This window comes from Strix uralensis, chromosome 6 (genome assembly GCF_047716275.1).
Source record: "Strix uralensis isolate ZFMK-TIS-50842 chromosome 6, bStrUra1, whole genome shotgun sequence".
In the NCBI taxonomy this organism is placed as follows: domain Eukaryota; kingdom Metazoa; phylum Chordata; class Aves; order Strigiformes; family Strigidae; genus Strix; species Strix uralensis.
In genome coordinates this window covers 15,115,430-15,137,749 of record NC_133977.1, presented here as the reverse complement: position 1 = coordinate 15,137,749, position 22,320 = coordinate 15,115,430, and the positions used below count along the sequence as shown (strand labels likewise).

General features: G+C 38.8%; 1 protein-coding gene across 4 annotated transcripts; it reads right to left on the bottom strand.

Annotated features, from left to right (window-relative positions):
- CFLAR (CASP8 and FADD like apoptosis regulator) lies at window positions 1–22,038 on the bottom strand. Of its 4 annotated transcripts, none has more exons than XM_074872870.1 (11): window positions 21,978–22,038; window positions 18,568–18,713; window positions 15,124–15,555; window positions 14,181–14,286; window positions 13,153–13,288; window positions 12,891–12,988; window positions 11,823–11,874; window positions 10,147–10,196; window positions 8,929–9,007; window positions 3,999–4,512; window positions 1–3,047 (listed from the first exon to the last, which is right to left on the bottom strand). In XM_074872870.1, exons 3-11 carry the CDS (start codon window positions 15,417–15,419, stop codon window positions 2,909–2,911), a joined length of 1,470 nt encoding a protein of 489 aa, XP_074728971.1. In that variant the 5' UTR covers window positions 15,420–15,555; window positions 18,568–18,713; window positions 21,978–22,038; the 3' UTR covers window positions 1–2,908. The 4 variants fall into 4 exon arrangements, with proteins under 4 accessions (XP_074728971.1, XP_074728969.1, XP_074728972.1 ...); XM_074872868.1 differs by having other exon boundaries at window positions 21,571–22,017; XM_074872871.1 differs by having other exon boundaries at window positions 10,147–10,193; window positions 21,571–22,017.
- Window positions 22,039–22,320: the final 282 nt, after the last annotated feature.

Genomic DNA, 22,320 nt, shown 5'->3' with positions numbered 1-22,320 from the left:
TTAATCTGTGAAATCACATTTATTAACATCACATAGATATATATGATAAATAGGAATCACATCTTATTTCTACAACCACAGAAAACATACTTGTTTCAACATTTGCTTCATTTACCAGCCACTACAGGAAACAACTTCTAGGATTCCAAATCTGTCATTTTATAATCCTTCTCTTACCCCATGAAACATGAGCAAGGTAGAGTTTCAAAATTACACTTCTGCTTTATTTTATTGTAAGATAGTCAGTTATTAAATATTTAGGGTTAAAAATGAATGCTATTTTAATTACCTATCACATATAGTACAGACCCTTCTGCTGATGCAATGCAGTAAGCTCTCTACTTGAGTGTGTGGAATACATATGAACATAATTAAGACAAACTATTTTAAATTTTGTATGTAGTATTTTAAAGCCAGAAGCATTATGGCACTAGTTTAAGAAAAGGACCAGTTCAGTAAGCCCTTTCTTAGAGAACACTAAACTGAAAGGAAGACCTGTCCCCTCTCCCTGCCCCACTATGATGCATTTACTTCCACATCTATAGGATCATGAAACTGGATTTAGTATTTTTACTTTAACACTTATAGAAAATAAGCTTTTAGAGAATTTCTGAATTTTGCAAAAAATTATTTTCTATTTTTCCCCTTATGCCTGTGCCTACATCAAATTACAGTAACATAAATAACACATGTAGTTTAACATAAAATTTTGGGTTGCATTTCCCAATTCAAGGCTATTAAAAAGTTTCCATATACTTTATTAAAGAGGACACTATAGCTTCTGAAGTGGAAAGAGGAAAGTACGGAATGCATAGGCTTGCAATACAGGAGAATTATATTTCTGAATTGTGCAAAAATTTCTTCTCATCATAACTGTGTATGGAACTTTCCAGAGTTAACATTCAAATAAAACTGAATACAAAATTTAAAAAAGGTAACGACTGAAGATTTAATCACAATGATATAAAACGTACTTTATATATTATATAAAATAGTACATTAATATAAATAAATACATATTTCAATCTTAATATTTTACAAGTATAGTTAAAGACTATAAGATAAAACTTGTTCAGTGGGTTTCTCCTCTTCGTATACTCCTAACAATCCTCATCAATCAACAGTTTAGGAACCTCTTAAGCCAGGAAGAGACTGGGTCTACATCACATAACAAGGAAGGACTCCTGAGCACTTTCTAGACTTCAGTATCTACTTTTTGACAAATAAAAGTGCTTTTTACTTTCAATTACAGAAGCTACTTGAAAACTCGTTTTTTTCCAAATGAAACCTAAGAAGCTGGGTTTTAAAAAAGAGTTAATAAAAATGTCAAGCCAACACCTAAGAAGTACAACACAATATCGAGGAATAAAAAAAGTCACTGCTACCAGAGTAAGTTTACTGGCCAAGCTCTCCTAATTATCAATAATATACTAATGTATACTGATAGTATACCAGATATAGTATCAATAGGCTAACTGCCTGCTACACTTGGTCTACAATGAAAAGCATTGTTGGTGAAGTTATATATGTAAGCACATCTGCTTTTTACTCAAATCAAATGCAGCTACACTAGCAAAAAAAAAATCTTTCTGCAGTGTATTTGCTCAAGGAACTTGCATACCCTGTATTAGCAAAATCCCCTTTCCTTTCTGCTCGCATGAAACACATGCCAGAAGGATGCATGGTGTAATTACACCAGAAACCAAGCAAGGCACGCCAAGGCCTTGAATTTTTTCCTGAACAGGAGACTGTATTAGGATTATTAGAAGTACACCAGTGGCCGACTTTAGGAGGGAAGAGAATGCCATAAATTCAGTGACAATAAATTTCAATAAAACTCATTCAGGTTATACTGTTATACAACAAGCAGCTTAACTGAACTCTTCAGGTTAGGCATCTGCTCCACTTATTTAGGACAACTTTAACTCATGTGTTTTTCAGAAGAATAAGGGCAACTTGGAAAAAACCATAAATTGATAAAGACGCATCCTTTTTCTTAAGCAAAAGCAATGAGGGTGCAGTGTTTAATTTAAGCCCATCTTAAGAGCCAGTGGCTGCTACAGGACATTTAAGTTCAAATATGATAAAGTGTACAACTATGCATGGTGCAACAAGTGTGAATCATGTTTCACCTTCCACAAAACATCTGCCAAAATTCCACATTTTTTAACTGTCTGGTAGATTACTGTAAAGCCCTGCCACAGCGGACAGTTAGCCCAAAACATGGCAGAATGTCTCATTTATTAACATATAACCATTGTGTGCTGTGGACAGTACTGACAACATAGGGTTCTGGGTGAATCACAACCTGTAATGCAGCAGGCAGATGGAATCCAAATTATTTAAAAGATCATCTTTCTCCTCTCTCTGTTTTGCTAGTCTGTGGAGGCACTCAAGTCAGAACTTGCTAATGAAGAACTGGCATTGCTGGGTAGGCATTCTTTCCTGACACATTTTCCATTATTAGGTGCTGAGGAGAGTACCCAGTGAATTTCAGTGGTTTGCACTAGCTTGTACTTGTTTTAAGCATCAACAGAAGAACCTATTAGCAGTGCACCTATCTAGGTATGCTAAAAAACCACCAATGAAACAATAAAAACACAAACCCCTGGAAAACCCAAGAGCTATACAGTTTAGAGCTCCTTCCACCCTGTTTACCTGTTGTACTTGGTTGTAGGTCTGTTGCAGTGCTATACGATAGCTGCCATTCTCATCCAAGCTTTCAGATACATAATCTATAGGGAATTGGCCTCAACACACCAAAATGCTTCTAAATCCCTGGGTTTGGAAGCAACAGGCACTTTAGATACACATGCAACAACACTGCATAAAGTAAAAGTATGTGTGAAACTGTCTGCATCGTAGTGTTCCTTGTTAGCCACTTCAGACACGTCCTTTCCAACAGCAGTTAAGTGGGAGAAAGAAAAAGTTTCTTCCTCAGTGTGTGCTGCAGCAGAAGTGAGTACTGTTGGCTTGGGTCAGTGGTCTTATTCCATTCATAGACTTTTCTGTTCAGTTCCGTGTGGATATCTAATATAGAGAGTTTCCTGCAGCAACAAAAGTAAAAGCTTTCTATTAGAGAATGAAGCAAGACACCATTTAAGAATCCACAAGAGATAACAGGCCTTTAGACTCAGCAAGGAGAAAGTTTCAAATTTCTGTCTTTATTGCAGAGGTTACACCTCTAAAACCCAAGGCTGAATATGCATTTTGGAGACAATCTGTTATAACCCAAATCACTGTTGTGATATTGGCTATGCTGACATGATGATCTGATTTCATTACAAGGTTTTAGGGTTTGTAAAAAAAGTACTAAATGTTAACCCCGCAACTACCCTGAAAAACAGTTGCTAGCTCCCTGGTAGATCAGTTGTACAAAGAAAACCTTTATTGGTAAGTTCTATACCCAACATACTGATTTTAGCTCAGATTACTTTTGATAATCTCTTTAGGCAGACTAAAGTTTTCTGGTAGTTTAAATTCAAGATTACAAATTGACAAACTAGTGGCTCCCTGAGCAGAGGGTTAAATAGATCTAAAGAAAAGACAAAATCCTTCCCTCTTAACTGCCTTTTCCCCGAACCTAGGCACTGACATTTTATATTTACAAGCAGAACCCTTCTTACTGATAAAAGGCAATCCTCAATTTGACAGAAGCCTGGTGTGTGCCTTGTTATGTTGGAGAAGGAAGATTTCCAGTCCTGTGTAAAGCACTGACATACATTACCCAGGACAGGTTCTTCCCTTCTCATTCTGCAAGCCCCAGTGCCGTAACACACTTTAATTTTACCCTCTAGAATCAGCAACTTCACTTTACCCTACCTCCTGTGCCATCACTCCAGGATCAGGTATACCTGTCTTTTAACCTATGACACAGCATGAAGACACTTTACAGGACCAGATGGGATGAAACTTAAGGTTTCTCTATCTCTATGACAGCAGGCTGTCATAGGAAAAGGGTTATTTTTACTTTTTTTTTTTTTTTTTTTTTTACTTACCTTTTACAAGGATTGCGGAGTAGCTCAGCCAGACAACGCAGATAATATGAGGATGAACTTGGAGATTTTTCTAGTGTAGACACATCTACCTTGCACTGACTCCAAAAGATGTCTGCTACTTGGGGGATAGTGACTTTCCAAGGGATTTTTGTGTTAGCAATGATTTTCTCATCGTTCCCATCTATTTCCAACAGACTAGTACATTCTTGCTCATTTTCTGGCACAATGTAGCTCTGAATAAAAAAAAGCTTCGGTTTTCCTAGGAGTTCAGGACATGAGTCTGCTGTGAAGTATTTCTTTATCTGTTCCAAAGGGAATCCAGAAAAGGTATGGTCTGTACAGAAGATGCTCTGAGGACTTCCACGGCTGACCAATATACAAATGAAGCTGTCACAATTTCTGTGCTTCTGCAACCTTGCAACTTCAAGCAATGTTTGATTCATGGTGTCCATATTTAAGTATCTGTGACAATGAACGTCATAGCCTAAGCCTCTGAAGGTCTCTTCCAACACATCTGAAAAAAGCAAGATGTAATTAAATCACAGCACACCAAGGCTCAATCTCAACTATCTTGAATTACAGTATTTACAGTATTTCGCTACTGGAAATTAGACATTTATTTCATCACAATAAAAAACTGGGAGTACTTGATGTTGATCACAGTACATTACATACTTGTACTGCTATATGCATGTTGTCTTTAATATGAGTTATGTACTTCATGATAGCAAAACTGCTATTATTTGACACATGACCTGTTCCAAATTCCACAGACACCTAGATGCTTTCATTTAAAGCCAGTATCCCAAGTTCCTAGGACTTAAATATCAGGCAAGAGAAAACATTAGAAAATGCTTCACACAGAACATTCTTGAAATAGTAAGGAGTGGTCTGGATAGCATGGGAAGTCTGTTTCACCTTTTAATTTGTCAAAATTACTCTGAATGGTTATTATAGATATACAGAACTGCATAGGAAACACAGAGGCTCCCTTTCATCAGTCAAAAAGGAACCTGCTGCAGTCATTTATGCTTCCCGTTATATAAAACGGACTGTAAGTGATGAGTCCCAGGTGGAGAATGCACACTGGAGTTCTAACTGTGACAAAATGGCATTTTCAGAGAAAAAAAACCCTGAACAATGAACCTTTTCAAATGTGTTAGAAATGAAAACTGCAGGTAGCCAAAAATCAAGATTTAACTCTATTGTATTTGTATTAACCCGTGCTGCAGGAATAAGTGCTATGCTCTGAGTAACTACTTTGGATGTTTATTAATATGGGAATGAAACCAGATACATGGTGGTTAAAACCACATATATTTTTTAAGTGTTCAGAGAACCACAAGCTACTACTATGACTCATACCTGTAGCATCATATCTTTACCATAAACCACATATACACTGCCCATGCACAGTTTCTGATATGACAGGAAATCTCAAGTGCTATGTTTATGTAAAATGCCTTACAGACACAGGAAGCTAGACTGTTCCTTTACTTCAAAAGTTTAACAATCCCTATTCAGCAGAGGCTATTTCAGAGGTAACTGACAGGAAAGCAGGAGTTGTACTACCACACTGAGCTCCTCAAAAAGCCCACGCTTAGAACAAGGAACAGAACTTGTAACTTTTCCCAGCAAAATACAGGGTAGATACAAACTCTATACTACAGTGAGGTGATAAACAGGAACTATAGAGTTTCATTCCAGTTCTGTTGGTTTGTCTGAATTTTGTAAAATAATTCAAAAACTTGAATTAAAATAAAACATGCAATAAAACAATGCAATTTTGAGGCAATAAAACATGCTCTCAAACTTCAGGCAGAAGATTCAGTAGTAATACCGTTTAGCAGTTATATACTCGATGAAGCCATTAGAGGGCAGCAGTCCATACGCAAATCGAGAGTTAGAGCAACGAGAGTGCTTTTCCTGTATTTGTCTCCCTACCATGTACATATACACACAGATACAAAAACTGGTGTCACCGTAGACCATACACACACTCTGGGTGTCACAATTAAAAAAAAATTAAACCCAAAAAATTCAGAGCTGATACCTTAGTCTAACAATGAATCAGAAATTATACATGGTAAACTTTGGATACAGTTATTTTACTTTAAGGCAAGACAAAACACATCATTACATGCTGCAACCTGAGATTAGAAAACATGTTTCTTCAACAGTAATCACCTGCCAACAAACCGCCACTGAATTTTGAGCATTTGCATTCTACATAAAAAATTACCCTTTTCTCCCCCTGTTTACAACAGAGGATAAAAATTGGCTTCCAAATGGCAAAGTCTAAAGCAGCTATTTACAAAACAGCAAGGTGCATTTCAGTTCGCGTTTTATAAGCATGTGATGAATTCACATTGTTTATACTGGGCATTTTCAACTGTTGTAAATCCTTGATCCTACTGCATCTGTTATTGGTTCAGCTTCCTCAGACTAAATCTTGGGATAGCTACCAACCCTAACGCACACCACAGATACAATTCCTAACATTCTCCCTGCACTCTTCTCTTTCTCTGGTATTTTCAGACTTTGGAAGTAGTGCTGCACAACTCTATAGAGTAGTGAGTGCCTTTCTAACAAACTCTTTTAAGCAATGCCGTATGTCCTGCTTCTCCTGAATCTCACTATAGTATCTCACTTTCCTGAATCTCAATACAGTAATGTATTTCAGTGAAAGTCTTGCTTTCTATTATGTTAAAATGCTGATGAGTACTGGTGACATTAAACATCTGAGACACACACGTGGTTTAATCGCTTCTGCATCCAAGGCAGACACGCATAGAGACTGAGGCACACTAAAACTTGCTTTGGGTAGTTCTGGCACAACAGCAGCAGAGCCATGATTTGCAGGTGTATCCGATACGCCAGATGCTAAACACGTAACCCATTTTTGTCCTTCCCAGTCAGTAGACTTCCTCTATCACATTTACACTTTCTGTTCTTGTACAAGTACTGAAATGACCATGTGAGCTCATGATGAGCACGCACACTGATTTCTTAAATTTCTTTTGTGCACATCTTTGTATTTAGTAGCAATTACTATGACTAAGGTGTCTGCACAGTGTATTGCCTGTGCAAAAGACCTGTGCTTTCTAAGAAGAGTAGAACTAAATTTACGTATTTGTGACTATGAACTATGTAATGTAGCAGCTCCTTCTTTACTTCATTTTTTTCCTCCAGTGTATGTGCCTTATCTGCTTTTACACTTACTATTTCATTTAAAAAACTCAAACCTGGCATAGTAAAACACTCTTATTCAATAAATCAGGTCAGCACATGCTCATATCCCATTAGAGAAATGAAATTTTATTAAAGAGGGTTTTTTTGTAAACAAGGCTATTTTCACACCTCATGTTTTCTTTAGCTCTCCACACTGAAACTCCTCTAGCAATCCTTTTTGCATTTGCTTTTAAGAAACAGAAACTCCAAGTAGTAAGTAACTGTTTTGGTACTGGAGCAGATTATCATGCTACCTTCCAGATTAAGGCTGACTAGTAAGTTTTTTGCATCTAAAGGGTTGTTTGCTCTGTAAAGCTACCACGAGAGAAGAACAGGAAAGTAAAGAAGCAGGCAACAGGACAGAGCAGAATGTTTGATCCCAAGAGCTGCCCCCACCCCAGTCTTTCAGTTCTTGGCAATCTCTCTTAGCTTTATTTTCCTCTTGAGGCAAAGTCAGCTTTTTCTTTTTTTTTAGAGTAGAAATGAAGTAGTGCTTTAGAGTGAACAATTTAATTTCTACATCCAGCAATTGCATCTTTTTTTTTTTCCCCCCTCTGGCCAGAGGTCATTGATGAACTTTGTAGGACAGACCAAAATCAGATCCCAACAATGCTTCCCAGTTGCATGTAACTGAGTTAAGTACCTGCCTCATCTCTCTTCTCCATGCATGGCAGGATTGTGAATCAGTTCTAGTTCCCATTACCCTAGTGGCAAACTGAGTGTCTTGTTTTGTATCATTTACCTAAAATTCTATTGTCAAGCAAACATAAAAATTTTACTTTCTGTGTCTGTGCTCTGCCTCCACTGCTCTTCAGTGACTACATCAATAATTCTGAGTTGGTGCATCTGCTGGACCGTTAGTTATGAGAAAGAGAAGAGATATACCCACAAACCCTCCTCTTCTCCTACATCTCCTAGCCTATTACAGAACTGACTGCAAGTATGCTCTTCATTTTTATTTTTAGCCTCATGTATTAGAATGATGAGAGTGGGGGCTTTTTTGCTTATGCAAGAATCTAATTTTTGGATTCTACAAAGGCAATCAGGAAAAACCCACACCTTAACCATGGCACTGACTACCCTGAATTCTACATGCAAATTGGTTTGGTTTGGGTTTTTTTAACTAAACCAAGAGGGAAGGAAGAAAATTCCTTTCCCTATAAAGCCACGGTCACAGTTTCAGTTAAACTGTGCAAGATGTAACAGAAGCCTAGATGCATTATTAATAAAGGACCACGTGCCTTCAGCTCTGTGCCTTCAAAACCTGTGGTGTCCGATATGATTATACTTCAAATCTGCAACAGCTTTGCTTTTGGTTTTGTTAACTGGTGGGAAACACTATCTTTCCCATCTCTGCCAATAACCTGCTGTGTGACTGTAGCTTAACTATTCTGTTGGTCTCTGAACACCCTCTTTCTTCCTCTCAAAATTCAGTCTATCTCCTTACAAGTTCTTTCATTCAGAGATTTTGCCCCAAAACCCAAACAAACATTGTTTGCAATAGTGAGGACAGTTGTCTTTAACCTCAGGTTGGGCCTTCCAACTCTCTGCTTCAGAAGATTTACTACAATTGATAGACTAGCTGACTAGGACAACATTACCCTAGTCTGGCTGGTAAATGTACATCATATTCTTTATGCTAAATTGTTCTTATTATCAGAGATTAACAAGATAAGGAACTTCAAATTCAGATACTTACCTGTGTCATTGCCGATACAGTCTATTATCAGGCATATTCCTAAAGGTTGACTTTGCATTCTGTACTGATCATCAAACACCTGAGGAACGTGAAGGACAAATACTAAGTTAACGTGTCAAATGCTCAACTCACAGACTTGATTCTTTTCTCAAATTAACCACCTCAGATCTTTTCAATTATATCTGTTGTTTTTCCATAGAGTAGCTAGCAGAAGTCTATCTACTGGGATGTAGTATGTCTTATCTACACAACAAAACCAAAAAAAATCAGGAGATATGGACTAATGATTTTTTTTCCTTATTTCTAGTATAGGCTTAATTTTTGCATCCTTGTGTTATGCAATCTTAGTACCATAATAATCCTTAAAGATTATTAAAGACTAAGACTGTACCAGAAACGAGAGAAGCAAGTTTGAGACTGAACCTTAACTCTGGACAGATCTTCAAAAGTTAAAAAAAAAAAAAAAAAAGCAGCTGTATGGGGTGGAGAGCCTTTTTAAAGACCTAGACTATGACAGCAATGATCCTTCTATAGTACTTCCAAATTAATTTCCTTAACTGTAACTGTTATTGACATATTGGGAGCTATAAACTTCACACTGCCAATACAATAAATGGAGAGAACTTCTGTGTTCTTCAAGTGTGCAAGCAAGCACTGCTCATCAGAACATTTCTTTCCTTATTTAGTGGAACAACCTCCTAAATAATATGTAATGACTCTTACCACAACTCCTCTCCCCTTTAAAAAGATAACAATCAATTTGCTATAGGTAACTACCTGGTTCCTGACCTATAGAAAAGCTAGTGAAAATAGCAGTAGTCCATTCTTATCGTTAATACCCAAAGCATGTCTGTCTTCTACCTGGAGAGCAAGGAACAGAGAGAATAAAGAACAAAATTTACTGCATGCAGAGAAGCCCTGCAATTTCTAATGCAGATGGCAAGAGGTCTCACTTCCAACAGGTCTTCACTTAGCCTCTACTAATAACATGTACATGCAAAACACACTGCTGCTTCCAGAATATCAGCAAATATTTTATATTAAAAATATATTCTGCAAAAGCAGAACAGAACCTGTTTATGGCTGAGGAACATATGGATGTACATGTTGTTCTGTCTGCATGCAGTTAAAGGAAATCTCAAAAGGAAACACAAAGAAAACTAAGATAAATGCCTGCAGAGGTTTTTATTCTATTTACATGCATACATATGCACATACCTTATGTGACACCGGTCCTGATTCCTGAATGGACATGTGGATTGGTTCTGCTGCAGTTAAAACATACAGAAGTAATCTCAGTATGTGAGTACCAGTGACATTTCTTTGACACAAAATCAGGTAAAGAACTTACCTAGTTAGCCAAGTTCCGACTCATCTGGACCTCTTAGTTTCTGTGTACATTACTGAAGTTAAAAAAACCCCAAAATTTTCACCTCTAAAATGTTATTTGGATTGCATTCTACATTGCTTGTGACTAGAATAAACAAAGGATCAATCAACGTCTCTCACACTGAGAGAATTCAGCCAACTACTCTTTTAAAAATAACTGTATTTGAGAGGTACTTTGGGTTTCCAGAAAGAATACAACACACATGGTAAGAACCTGGTACTCACTGGACAGCTTCCTGGCTGGTCTGTTGGAGAGTTCACTACTAGAACTGGCACAAAAACTTCCTACTCAAGACTTAATGGGCACAGCTGCACTACACAGGCCTCCAGAGCTGGCTAGCCAACCTTTTCCATGATTTTATTAATAAATTATTTTTTCTGTTAAAACATTGTGACAGTGGAAGCCCACAACAATTTCAATAAAGTTCTACGATCTGGTAGCACAAACAAAGCAAATACAAGAGCAAATAATGAGGCAAGGCTCCGTTTTCAGAGCTACTAAATACTCTCTGCTCCTGCTGTTATCAACTGGATTAGCCATAAACACAACCATCATAAACAAGAGGAGAATAAACAAAAGGGAATAAACAAGAGGGGCTAGAGACATGCACACGCCTGCAGGGCTGCGATCTCACTGGCATCATGGAGACATGATGGGATGGCTCCTATGACTGGAGTGCTGGAATGGAAGGAGACAAGCTCTTTAGGAAGGACAGGCAGGGGAGACGAGGAGAAGGGGTCATTCGCTATGTCAGTGACCAGCTGGAGTGCACAGAGACGTGCCTGGGGATGGATGAGGAGCCAACTGAGAGCTTATGGGTCAGGATTAAAGAGAAGGCAGGGACAGGAGATACTATAGTGGGCTATGAATGCCACCATTTCGTGGTCACTGCAGCCCAGGCTGCCCCTGAGCTTCACACTCCCCGCCAGCCCCTCCTTGTTGGTGAGAACAAGGTCCAACACAGCACCTCTCCTTGTTGGCTCCTCTATCACTTGGAGAAGGAAGTTATCATCAACGCGTTCCATGAACCTCCTGGATTGCATATACACTGCAGTGTTGTCCCTCAAACAGATATTGGGGTGGTTGAAGTCTCCCAGAGGACCAGGGCTTGTGAACGTGAGGCTGCTCCTACCTGTCTGTAGAGGGCTTCACCCCCTCGGTCTTCCTGGTCGGGTAGTCTAGAGTGCATAAGCAATCCAGGAAGTTCCTGGAACGCATTGATGTTGATTAGATTAGAGGAAGAAACTCTTTAATGTGAGGGTGGTGAGACACTGGAACAGGTTGCCCAGAGAAGCTGTGGCTGCCCCCTCCCTGGGAGTGTTCAAGGCCACGTTGGACGGGGCTTTGAGCAACCTGGTCTAGTGGAAGGTGTCCCTGCCCATGGCAGGGGGGTTGGAACTAGACCTTAAGAACCCTTCCAACCCAAAACCTTCCATGATTCTATGATTCTATCAAACAGTGAAATTTATCATTTGGCTCTTTCAAATTATCAAACTGCTCTTACCCAGAATAAGACTTTGTCCAGTCTGTGATTCTTCTTTGTTCACATTCTGGATCTAAAAATGAAGAAAAAGTTTTTTCCCCTCTCTCCTTCAAGAATTAATAATCATGTGTCCCAAAATATAACACAACCGTATTTTTCTTCCTCAAGAAAAGGATTATATATTTTAGATTCACATCTATCAGCTAATTAGTATTACAAAATAACAAGTAAAAAACCCCTACCAAAATCACAAACAAACCCCTCAAAACCGTTCCCCCTCAGAAAAAAACTACCAGCTTGCCATGAACCACAATGAAAGGCTTATTCCATAATGTAGTAAAACAAAAAAAACCTCTGAAGATGTGAATTTTTTTTGCTATAGAGCAGCAGGGAGGAACCGTCACTGAATTAGGAAGTAAATTATAACAATATTATAATAATATAGCAAGTCTGTGCAAACTCTTTCCCATGAGTAGTCTGGAAAACAAAGCTGTTGTGGCTTTGTTAGTAAAGACAAATTGTATCACTGGTATCTTGTATGTAAGCTTTATACATACATATTTACTGAACACATGACACAAATAATCTCATCAAATTCATTTAGCAAGGCCAAAGACTTTATTAAGGTCATACTATTCCAATATCAGACCTAACCCAAATATAAAGACAAAACCCACCAAAAACCCATAAAAATCTCTTCTTAAAAGCCATACCTTCTGCTTCCAAAGTTAAAAAGCTACTTTCCCTGCAAAGTCCAGAAGTATGAAGAACAGTATGTGTTGCAAAGAACAGTCAAAGCAAAACTTTTCACTCCCCAGAGTAGTAAAAAAACTTTCAAGATACAGTTTTTGCAGGTATTTCCAACTAATAGGAAAAAATGCACAGAAACTCTTTAAAGGGGATCTTTCTCAGTCAGAAGATTTAAATCAGACCCTAAACCCAGCAAATAATAGGAATATGAGAAACAAACCAAGAAATATTTTAGTTACTAGCAATCTCTCATTCCTTAGGCTCTGCAAAGATGAATCCCCTTTCAATGTCTGGCAATATTTAGAAAGAAAGGATCTGTCTGATTTATTGCATACTTACCCCTGAATTATAAGGAGGATCAATCAGACTGAGATTAGGGAGAGATGCCTGAAGTGCATTTACATATACTGGCTGAGAATGAACGGAGGACATTAAAGCTGAAAATTTAACAGAAACACACAGAGAAATACACCATGATACGTCAGCTGTTTTAAAGGCCTAAATCCATGAAGCATGCAAATACTCTGACTTGTAACTCATGATTTTATTTTCAGTAAGATCCTTGCTATCAAGAGTAACCAGTGTAAAAATAGCATCTTACCTTCGTGTCTGTATTTCTGAATCTTCCTAATCAGGTCCATCCTGTGAATATTTCGAAAACAATTTTCTAGCAAATCCAGTTGATTAGGAGCCACCAAATTTAGTTTCTCCAGGTCAATCACAAGAGCTAGAAAACTCTAGAATAGCAACAGAAAAACAAACTGTCATATCAGTAATTTGTTCTCTATCAATAACAAAGCAAACCAGAAAATAATGTGGGGAGGTCATAAAGGTTGTATATTCAAGAACTGGGGACATTAGATTCTGAAACACTAAGAAAATTATCTGGAAGATATAAAAATTCTTGGTATTATCATAGGAGTAATGGAAACTAGCAAGTGATATTCTTAAAAATAAAAATTTTGAGGAAACAGTTTTTCACTTCCTTCTTGCTACAAAGCCAGCCACTTGGAATGTCACCTCCCACGTGCAAAGAAGAGGTAAGAAAAGCTTTGGGGAATTTGCAGGGCCTCTCTCCTCCTTTGGTTAAAGAGAGAAAAAGAAAAAAACTTAAAGGAAGAATATAGAAATCTTCAGTCTTCTATGTACAGTGGTGAAGCTTTCTGAACCCTCTCTACTGAATCTCTGCTTTCTCAGAGCACTTTAAACAAATATTTAGAATGCAGATATACAGAGAAAGACATAATTAAAACAAACCCATTGTTTTCTAAGTGAAGCAGAACACAAACATCAAATATGACCTTGCAATTCAAGATACATTTCATATGATTATTGGTTTGAGATCTTTCATGTATGAACTTTCAGATCAGTAATACTGAAGACAGATTTTTTTAATGCCTGTGAGGATTCACTACAGCAAGTCTTCACTGTTCCCTCTTACTGTTTCTCATGCTTCTTTCCTTGAATTAAAAAACAAAATATGAAACAGAAGCCACTACTCCTTCCTGACTTCTGTATACTCCTGCCTCACTACCCCTTGCAGTATGTTTCCCCTCCTTTGCTGTCTAGCTACTTTTCTTTTTACTTCAATCTCTCATTGCTCCAGAGAAGACCAGCAGAAAAACATACCTTATCTTTTGCCATTTTCATACGAGGTGCATAATCTCTGAGTAGAAAAACAAGAGAACTCACTTCTTCTTTTTCCAGATTCTCATTAATCTCTACCATTAGTACCCTGAAATAAAAGTTGAGACATTTCTAAAGGACTAGCTTTCAGCAAGATCCTGTCCTTGCCCAACTACCCAACTTCTCCCATGTTCCTGTCTTAATGTGCCATTCCCAATTAAACAACAGAAAAAAAGCCTACCCTACTGAAAGATCCAATTACAAAATCTTGCTTATCAGCACCTATGTTCAGACTGACTGTGTAATAGCCACTGCTAGGAAAACAGAAGTCTCTTTAATATTTCAAGAGAGATGGAGAGAATGAGACAACAGAACACATCTTTTAACTTTTTTACCTAGTAGTTACAGGGTTTTTATTTCAGTGAGAAGGTAACACAGGAAAATCTTCCTTATGAGTACATATATTTCTTTCTGAAGTCTCTCAAAGAAAGTAACTGGAACTTCTTAGTTTAAGCCTCTTAAAGCTACAGAGTAAAAAGTAGTAAGAGACAGTTCCCCTGAGAAAAGGTATACCACAAGGCTATGTGCCCAAAGCGAACTAGAAAAGAAAGTATCTCTAACTGATGATGTTCCACCAAAGCATCCTTTCTGTCTGCTAATCTAGAACATCACTGGTTTTATTAACACACACAAACTCCTTAAAGACAGATGCTTCTAATGCCATGACTTGTAAGAAGCTTCTAAGGCTTATTTCAGGGACTAAACTTAACATATTCTTCTCACTATAACTCTAGATATAATGCCCTTTTCTGCTTTTCTTTTACGTTCAAGACCTATTTAAAAAAGAAACAAAAAACTAAAAACACCCCCCCCCCCCCACCCACCCAAACAACCCCCCCACATTTTGAAAATAGAGTAGCCTTGAAATCTGAAATAAATATATTACCTGTAATCAGGGACAAGTCTGAGACTCCTGGCAAGGTTAGCTTCCACTGTGGCTTTCTCAGTCTTCAAGATTCTCCTCAGCAAGTCAAACCTCTTAACTCTGTACAACAGCTCAGACAAGCCAAGAAAAGACAATTTCTCTCTCTCATTCAAAGCCACCAAGAGCTCTCTAAGGTCAGCAGTGGCCAAGTCGGGAGCAAGGTCTCGGCATAGGAAAACCATCATCTCCTCTTCGTCTTTATCCAATTCTTGTTCAATCTGGTGAATAAGGACAGCTGGCACTTGGCACCTGGTCATCACTTTGTTGCTGTCCCTTTAAAACTGACAGCCTCCTGTTTTTTAAACAGGAAGCCAACATGACATGAAGCCCATGTCTACCACAGCACTTCTCTGGTGTTCGTTCTTAACTAGATGCCTTTTCACATACGCAGTTCTGTGGGAGAGAATTAAAAGTTACTAGATCAGTGACCTGCTGTACAAGTTCACAGTTAACTCTTCCATTTGATGTATTTCACTTGCAACTAAAACACCAATGTAGTCTACACAGACCTCCTGTTCTCAAGGGGTTCTCCCAGCTGTTCATTACAGAACAAAAAATACTTGGTAGGTCATACTAATCAGAAAAAATGGAAGTTCTTTTTAAAGTAAAATTACCTTAACACAAGTCTGTAAATTCCGTAGGAAGTGAAACAAAAGTCATCAGCTTGCTGATGAGTGATATTTCAAGTGTTTCTGAAAATAGGAGTTAAGTTCCACAGCAACTTAAAGTCTAAAGCTCTGACCTTTTCCCAGCAACCCTCCACCTCTCTGCTCACCACCACCTTTTCTTCCCTAAAAGTCTCAAGGCATTTTTCAACAAGATTTCTGGGAGCTAAGAGGTAGTGTAATCACACATTGTAGACAAAAGAGTTAAAAACCCCCACGTATAAACCCACTGCTATCAGGCACGCACTTTCCCTTAAATGAAATGAAAATAAAGGAAATATTCACTAGGTAACATGTAGTATTTTAAAATATTATCTATAAATTCAGGAATGTGTGGATTTTCTTCCTTATTAGCATCATTTAAAGGGACTCCAATCTGAATGAGTGACTTGGGTTTTAAGGATTCCCCACACACACCCTTCATGCTCATAAAGATCAAAGAACCACACAAAGAAAAAATTCCAACTTAAGTATGCAAATTGGTTAATTCTGAAGGTATAGATAAGCCATAGATTGCCTTTTTCTTCATGTGACATTCATGTTTCACCATACTGAAAACTGAAATAAAAATTAAAACCTAGAAAAAACCCCACCCTTGTGATGAACAAAGTAAGTAGAGTGCTCTGCTCAACTTCCGCTGTCACCAACTATGGAAATTCTATCTAACCTTCTCTGATCCCCATTACTGACATGGAGAAAGGTGAAATGAGCAACCTGAAAACAAATCTTAGCCCTTACAAGGAGTTCAGTCACTATAATGCATAGTTTTGTTTAAACCATTCTGAAAAGAAAAAGCCAATTTGACTTCAAAGCCTAACACACTGAAAGATTCTAGCACCTGGATAATATCTTTCAAAGCAGTTTCAGCATTTTGTTACTATCGAAAATGTCAGATATTTTGTCCATGTATTAAGGAGATGAGAGATACTCATATACAAGCTTTTTTTTTCCCTTTCCAATGCTATTTAAATACAAAATAACTCTATACATCCACCTGACTTTCCTCAGAAAGGGAGTAAGAGTTGGATTTGATTAAACCCACAGATTGGGTTCCACTGCCCACTAAAAGAGCATATCAAATTCAAGTTCCTAGGGAAAAGTCTCCTTTATCTACATCTGTCCCAGTGAGCCATATTTTCTAAGGAGTCAAAGGCTGCAGTGGCTTTCTCCTCCAGCACTGTTGCTGACAGTCACAATAAGAAGTCATCAGTATTTTGAAAATAAAAAGTCACTGTTAATCTTGCTGATAGCATGTCTGAATCACTGGAGGATTATAACACAAGTAACTGCTATGACCACAAGGTCCCACCTTCAGAAGCAAAACAGAAGGAGGAGGTAAGGAAGGGCAGTACAGGCAAGCTGTAAAATATCATAAATCCACCACACCAGGAGACCCAAGTATTACTTAGCTTAAGTACTCCTGCACTTCCAGATCACAGTGTAAATGAGACCAAAGAGAGTCCTCAAAATGGCACTGAGGCCACTTGGGCTCATTTTCAGAAGTGCATTCAACTGCAGCTGACAGTAACACAGCTGCAGATACCCTGCTCAGCCCATCGCAGCCTCCTATGGGCGTTCTACATAGATTGTGCTAAATACCTAGAGAAAACACACAATTATACTACTCCTGCTGCAGCACACAACCAGAAAAAAGCAACACCTGTCGTCTCTGATACAGTTCTGTTCTTCAGAACCCAAAAGGGACAGGCACAAACACAGTGTCTTCCCTCATCACATCACACCATTTAGGAACTTCAGAGAACTAAATGCACTGTTTGCTCAAAGAAGTGCAACAACATTTAACCCAAATGTAAACAGTGCAAACAGCAAAAAAACCTCTCAGAAAAGAAACACCAGTAGAAGCTGCTCTTCTCAAATGCCCAGGTCCACAGTATTTTTAATATAACAAGCTGAAAAGTTTTGTTTCCAACAAAACCAAACTGGGTAGACAAAATATTTGTACTTTTGAACCTGTTCTATTTTACACAGGACCTACAATGCACTTGTATAGCTGGCGTGGAAGGGCAGGGTGGGAAAATTTTCAGGCCTCTGATAAGCGGAGGAAACCCTCACGTACTGGCTTGTGTTTTATACAGTTTTCTATCAGAGGAAAAGCATATTTATTGTACTTCTTAAGTACTTCTTATTTTCAATCTAGCATCAAACATTTGTGAGAATTCTATGGAAGGACAAAGACTGTTTTCATGACACAATGCAGTCAAGAAGGGGGAGGCACAAAGCACGCTCATATGAAAGCATCTCCCACAAAGCACTCTCATATGAAAGCATCTCCCACAAAGCACTCTCATATGAAAGCATCTCCCACAAAGCACTCTCATATGAAAGCATCTCCCAGGTACATACAGCAGGGACTTTCAAAAGAGCTTGAGGAAGTCATATTTATGACTCACTCTAAAGGGAGACAGGAATTTAACAACTTTTGACCATTTTCAGAAATCTCAGATAAACTTTTTTTTAAAAAAAACCACTCTAGTTGATTTTTATTTAATCTTTTACAACTAGTTTAAAAAAAGAGGGGTGTGTGGTAGGGAGCAATTTCCTACAGAGTTAGCATTTCAGACATGCAAAATTACTACTTATATGTTATCTTAAAAATAATCTGCCTTTAAAAAAGCACATATGAATTATTTATTTTTGTGAACTTCCTTTATATAAAATAAATCGCATACTCATTATAAAAAAATGCTGATCAATACTTCCAGTGCTGAAACTCTCTTACCTGCATGCAAGTCTGTCCACAAGTACACTGGAATACTGGTATTTGACCATTGCCAAATCACTGATCCAGATCCAGCACACATTGGTTTCCATCCAGTATTTTCCAATGATCATCCATAGACAAAGTTGATTACATCAGCTCATTTTCTGTTGGGACAAAAATCAACATCACAAATTACTGCTGGGGGCTACTTCCCAATTTTAGTGGGAGAAAAAACAAGCAAAAATGACCTAGGATCATGCATTCTTCTGTATGATTCCACTGGTCCAGTGAACAAGGAATGATGCTCCCAATAAAAGGAAAAACAACTATGCACATATAGTGATTTAGTGATGATATAGTGTCAGCAACATTCATTTCCCCAGGGTTCTGAGTGGGGAACGAGTAAGAGCAACATGAAGAGTTCTGTATAAACTAAAAAAGTTTGTAACTTGCATCCAAAAACTATGTCCTGTATTTTGATAGCAGAAATGTCACACTACTGCGACAAGCCTGATACATTCCATCTGAGCCAGACCCACTTCACCATGAAAGGTGAAAGGCATCATGCTTCACCCTTCCATCTGATATCACCACTTCTGCAAATGTCACAGATACAGTCATCATAGCTACAACAATTAAAGAGAAAAGCAAAGACAATGTAAAACCCAGCAGTCTAGCTTTCAATTTAATTACCTGGGGTCTGCAACGAGAAGAGTAATTTAATGGAAATTCTTTACAAAGAAGAGAGCAAAACCAGCTTATTGTCTCAAGAGGAAAAAAAAAAAGTTCATACTCTTCAGAGATAAAGCTGCCCCAATAGTTTGTGTGTTCATTTGCATGTGTAATTTGCCCATATTGCTTCAAGAAAACACTCAAGATTTTCCTCGTCAGTTCAATGTTTCATGTATTGAGTAAAGATTTCAATGCAAAGCTTATGGAGCAGGAAGATGGTTGAAAAAAGAAACTTTTCTATTTTTTTCTCATTTACATTCCTGATTTGTAAGAAATCCAGAATAATTCCAAATAGCTGAAGTTTAATACAACCACCACCAACAACAGATAAAAGAATACTGCAAGATCATGTCAGTAACATTAGGTGAAGTGAGTGTAAAGGGGCAGGCCTACACACAGAACAAGATCTGTTTTCCTCCTGTACTCAAACACCCAGGAAAACCCCTGGCACGGTGAAGGAAAGTGACTGATGAGGGGAGTTTTCTAGAAGTCTGGCTATTTTAGTTCACTATCACCCCAAACTTTCACAGATGAAGGGCTCTTCTGGGAAATAGTCTTAGTCTGGTAAGAAAATCATCAATTCTAGGCTGACTCATCTGTCCTCTTGTCCCCAAAATAAGTCTGAGAGATCAAAGAGATTATACCAAAGTGCACTTAAATACAAGTTTCTGGGTTTAGTTAATTTTCAGACTTTCCTGAACAAAGTGTACAATTTTAAAGCTGATTAATTTCTCACATAGTGCACAGGAAACCACGTTTGTCACTGGCATATTTGTCTAAGTCTGTACTGACTTTTAACCCTGGGTATTATACTGTAAACAAAGTTCACAAGAAAAAATTTAAGGTAAAACACCTGAGGATATTAGCAAGAATATTTACTCCTCAGACCACAAATAATTTCCATTCCACCCTAAAACAGGTAGAAAAACATCTCTAAGTTCATTAGCTTCTATGAAGCTAATAAAAGTTAATTATGCTCCTATTTTTGAACTATTTCACACTGCCCCCAGTCCATACAGAATATAATCAAAATCAGGAATAGACTCTTCCCCCCTCTCCCAGGGAGCAGGAAATAACAACATACTAGAACTTCACACATAAAGACACACAAGGCTCCAAGTAACACCCTGCTGGCATTCACAAGTGGAGGCTAGTATGCATGTACAAGGTTCAAGCAATTTTACTCTTTGCTGTTTAATACCATGAATGAAACCCTTGTTCCCATGATTGCAACACAAATAGTGCACAATATAGAAATACCAATGTGATTATCAAGGCAAAGAGAAGTGCCCCGTATTAACAATGATAAGTGAACATATATGGCCTCATATTAAGAGAGAAGGTCTTTCAAGAGAAGCAGGGAAACATTTCACGCTCTAAACATGGCCTACAATCAGAGTCTGTCATTTCTGACAGCATTTGTTTCTTCAGCATTTCACAGCATCTCTGCAGCAGCAAAAACAGGATATAACATGAGTGGGTGTAGTTCCGATTTGGAAAATGATCTTTGTTTCACAAGATGAGCTCATGTGGAAGCCCCTACGCTAGAGGGAAAGAGTAGGAAGTTAGTTGCTACTGGAATCACTAGTCACATTTTGTGCTACCTCTGCTCTGCTTTGTTTGAAGAGATACAAATAGTGAAACCACACAAAGGTAACTGCATTTTGAATCTGTATCATCTGACATTTTTCGAAGTGTTGAATCGTTTGGAGCCTGCTCCACAACTTTCACATTTCCCTATAAAAGCAAGATTTAGTACAAGATACTTAGAGAAAACAGGGAAATCTTGCAGTAATTGTCACATTTCTCATTCTCATTACAGTATTAGGCTTAGTTTGTTCTCAGTGGAAAGTAGCAGTGACGACGTGGATTTCCATTTAGATATCCACTAGTTTAACACCCCAGTCCTCCTCATCAAAAATACAAACTAAAACTGGTTTTACCGTACGGAGTTTCCACAGGTTTCCCTGCAACTTTCTAACGACATCATTTTAAATCACACTCGGAAAACAAAGCGAGAGGAAACTCCGCTCTGCAAGATAAAAAAGTTTCAGGCGGATGGCCCGTGTCGGGTTTTGTTTCTCCTCACGAGCAAGGTCGGGCTCAGGCCCTACTTGCGGCAGACGCTCCGGCTCTCCGCACCCAGCTCAGCCCGACCCCGGGTGAGGACCGGGCCTAGACAGCGAAAAGGACCCGATCACGGAGCACAGTGTGTTAGGGCGCCTATACTGGAGGTGCAGGGTGAAAAGAGAGATGCGAGGGAAAGGAAAAGGTAAAGGTGTAACGCACCCAAACGCGCCGGCGGAAGTCTCATCTACAGCAGCGGGGCCAGGTCCGGCACTGGGAGCAGGGAGGAGTAGGGGGCGGTACCGGCCTAGCACCAGGCTCCCTAGCACCAGGCGTGGTTTCGAGTATCACTTCTCTTTCACATCCGTAAGACACGCAGAGCGCTTTTCGCTCGTACCTTTTACGGCTGCTGGAGAGACCTAAGCCGCCTCTACGCATAGATATCAACGCTGTTCAAGGCAGAAATCTCCCCTCGCTGAGGGACTCGGGAAATGACTTTAGCCGCTTTGCCATCGTTATACATCTGCCGAGCCACATTCGCTAACCCTTACGATTTTATCGTGAGTCATGCTGTTAGGTGTTTTGGGATGAGGTGAGGGAAGAATTATGCGTTTCGCTTTATAGTCTACCTCAGGAGATGAAACGCGAAGCTGCGCAAATAAGCTTGTCCTGGTCCCACAAGATGGCGGCAGGGCTGCGGCGGGAGGGGCGTCTCCTCCTGTGCGCAACCTGCCGCCGGGGCCTTTGAGTGTCGGTCACGCACAAAATGGCTTCCGACCAGCTCGGGTGCTGGCAGCGGTGTGAGGAGGACGGGTTGTCAGTAGCGTGCTCTTGAGTTCAGTATGTGTATAGACGTTTATGGGACTATGCTTTTTATACTTCTGCTGGTACGAGGATAGACAAAGCAGCTTTGTATTGGCCCCAGTAGTCCTTGACTAGTAACTGGCCGTTTTTCAGTGAGCAATTACAGAC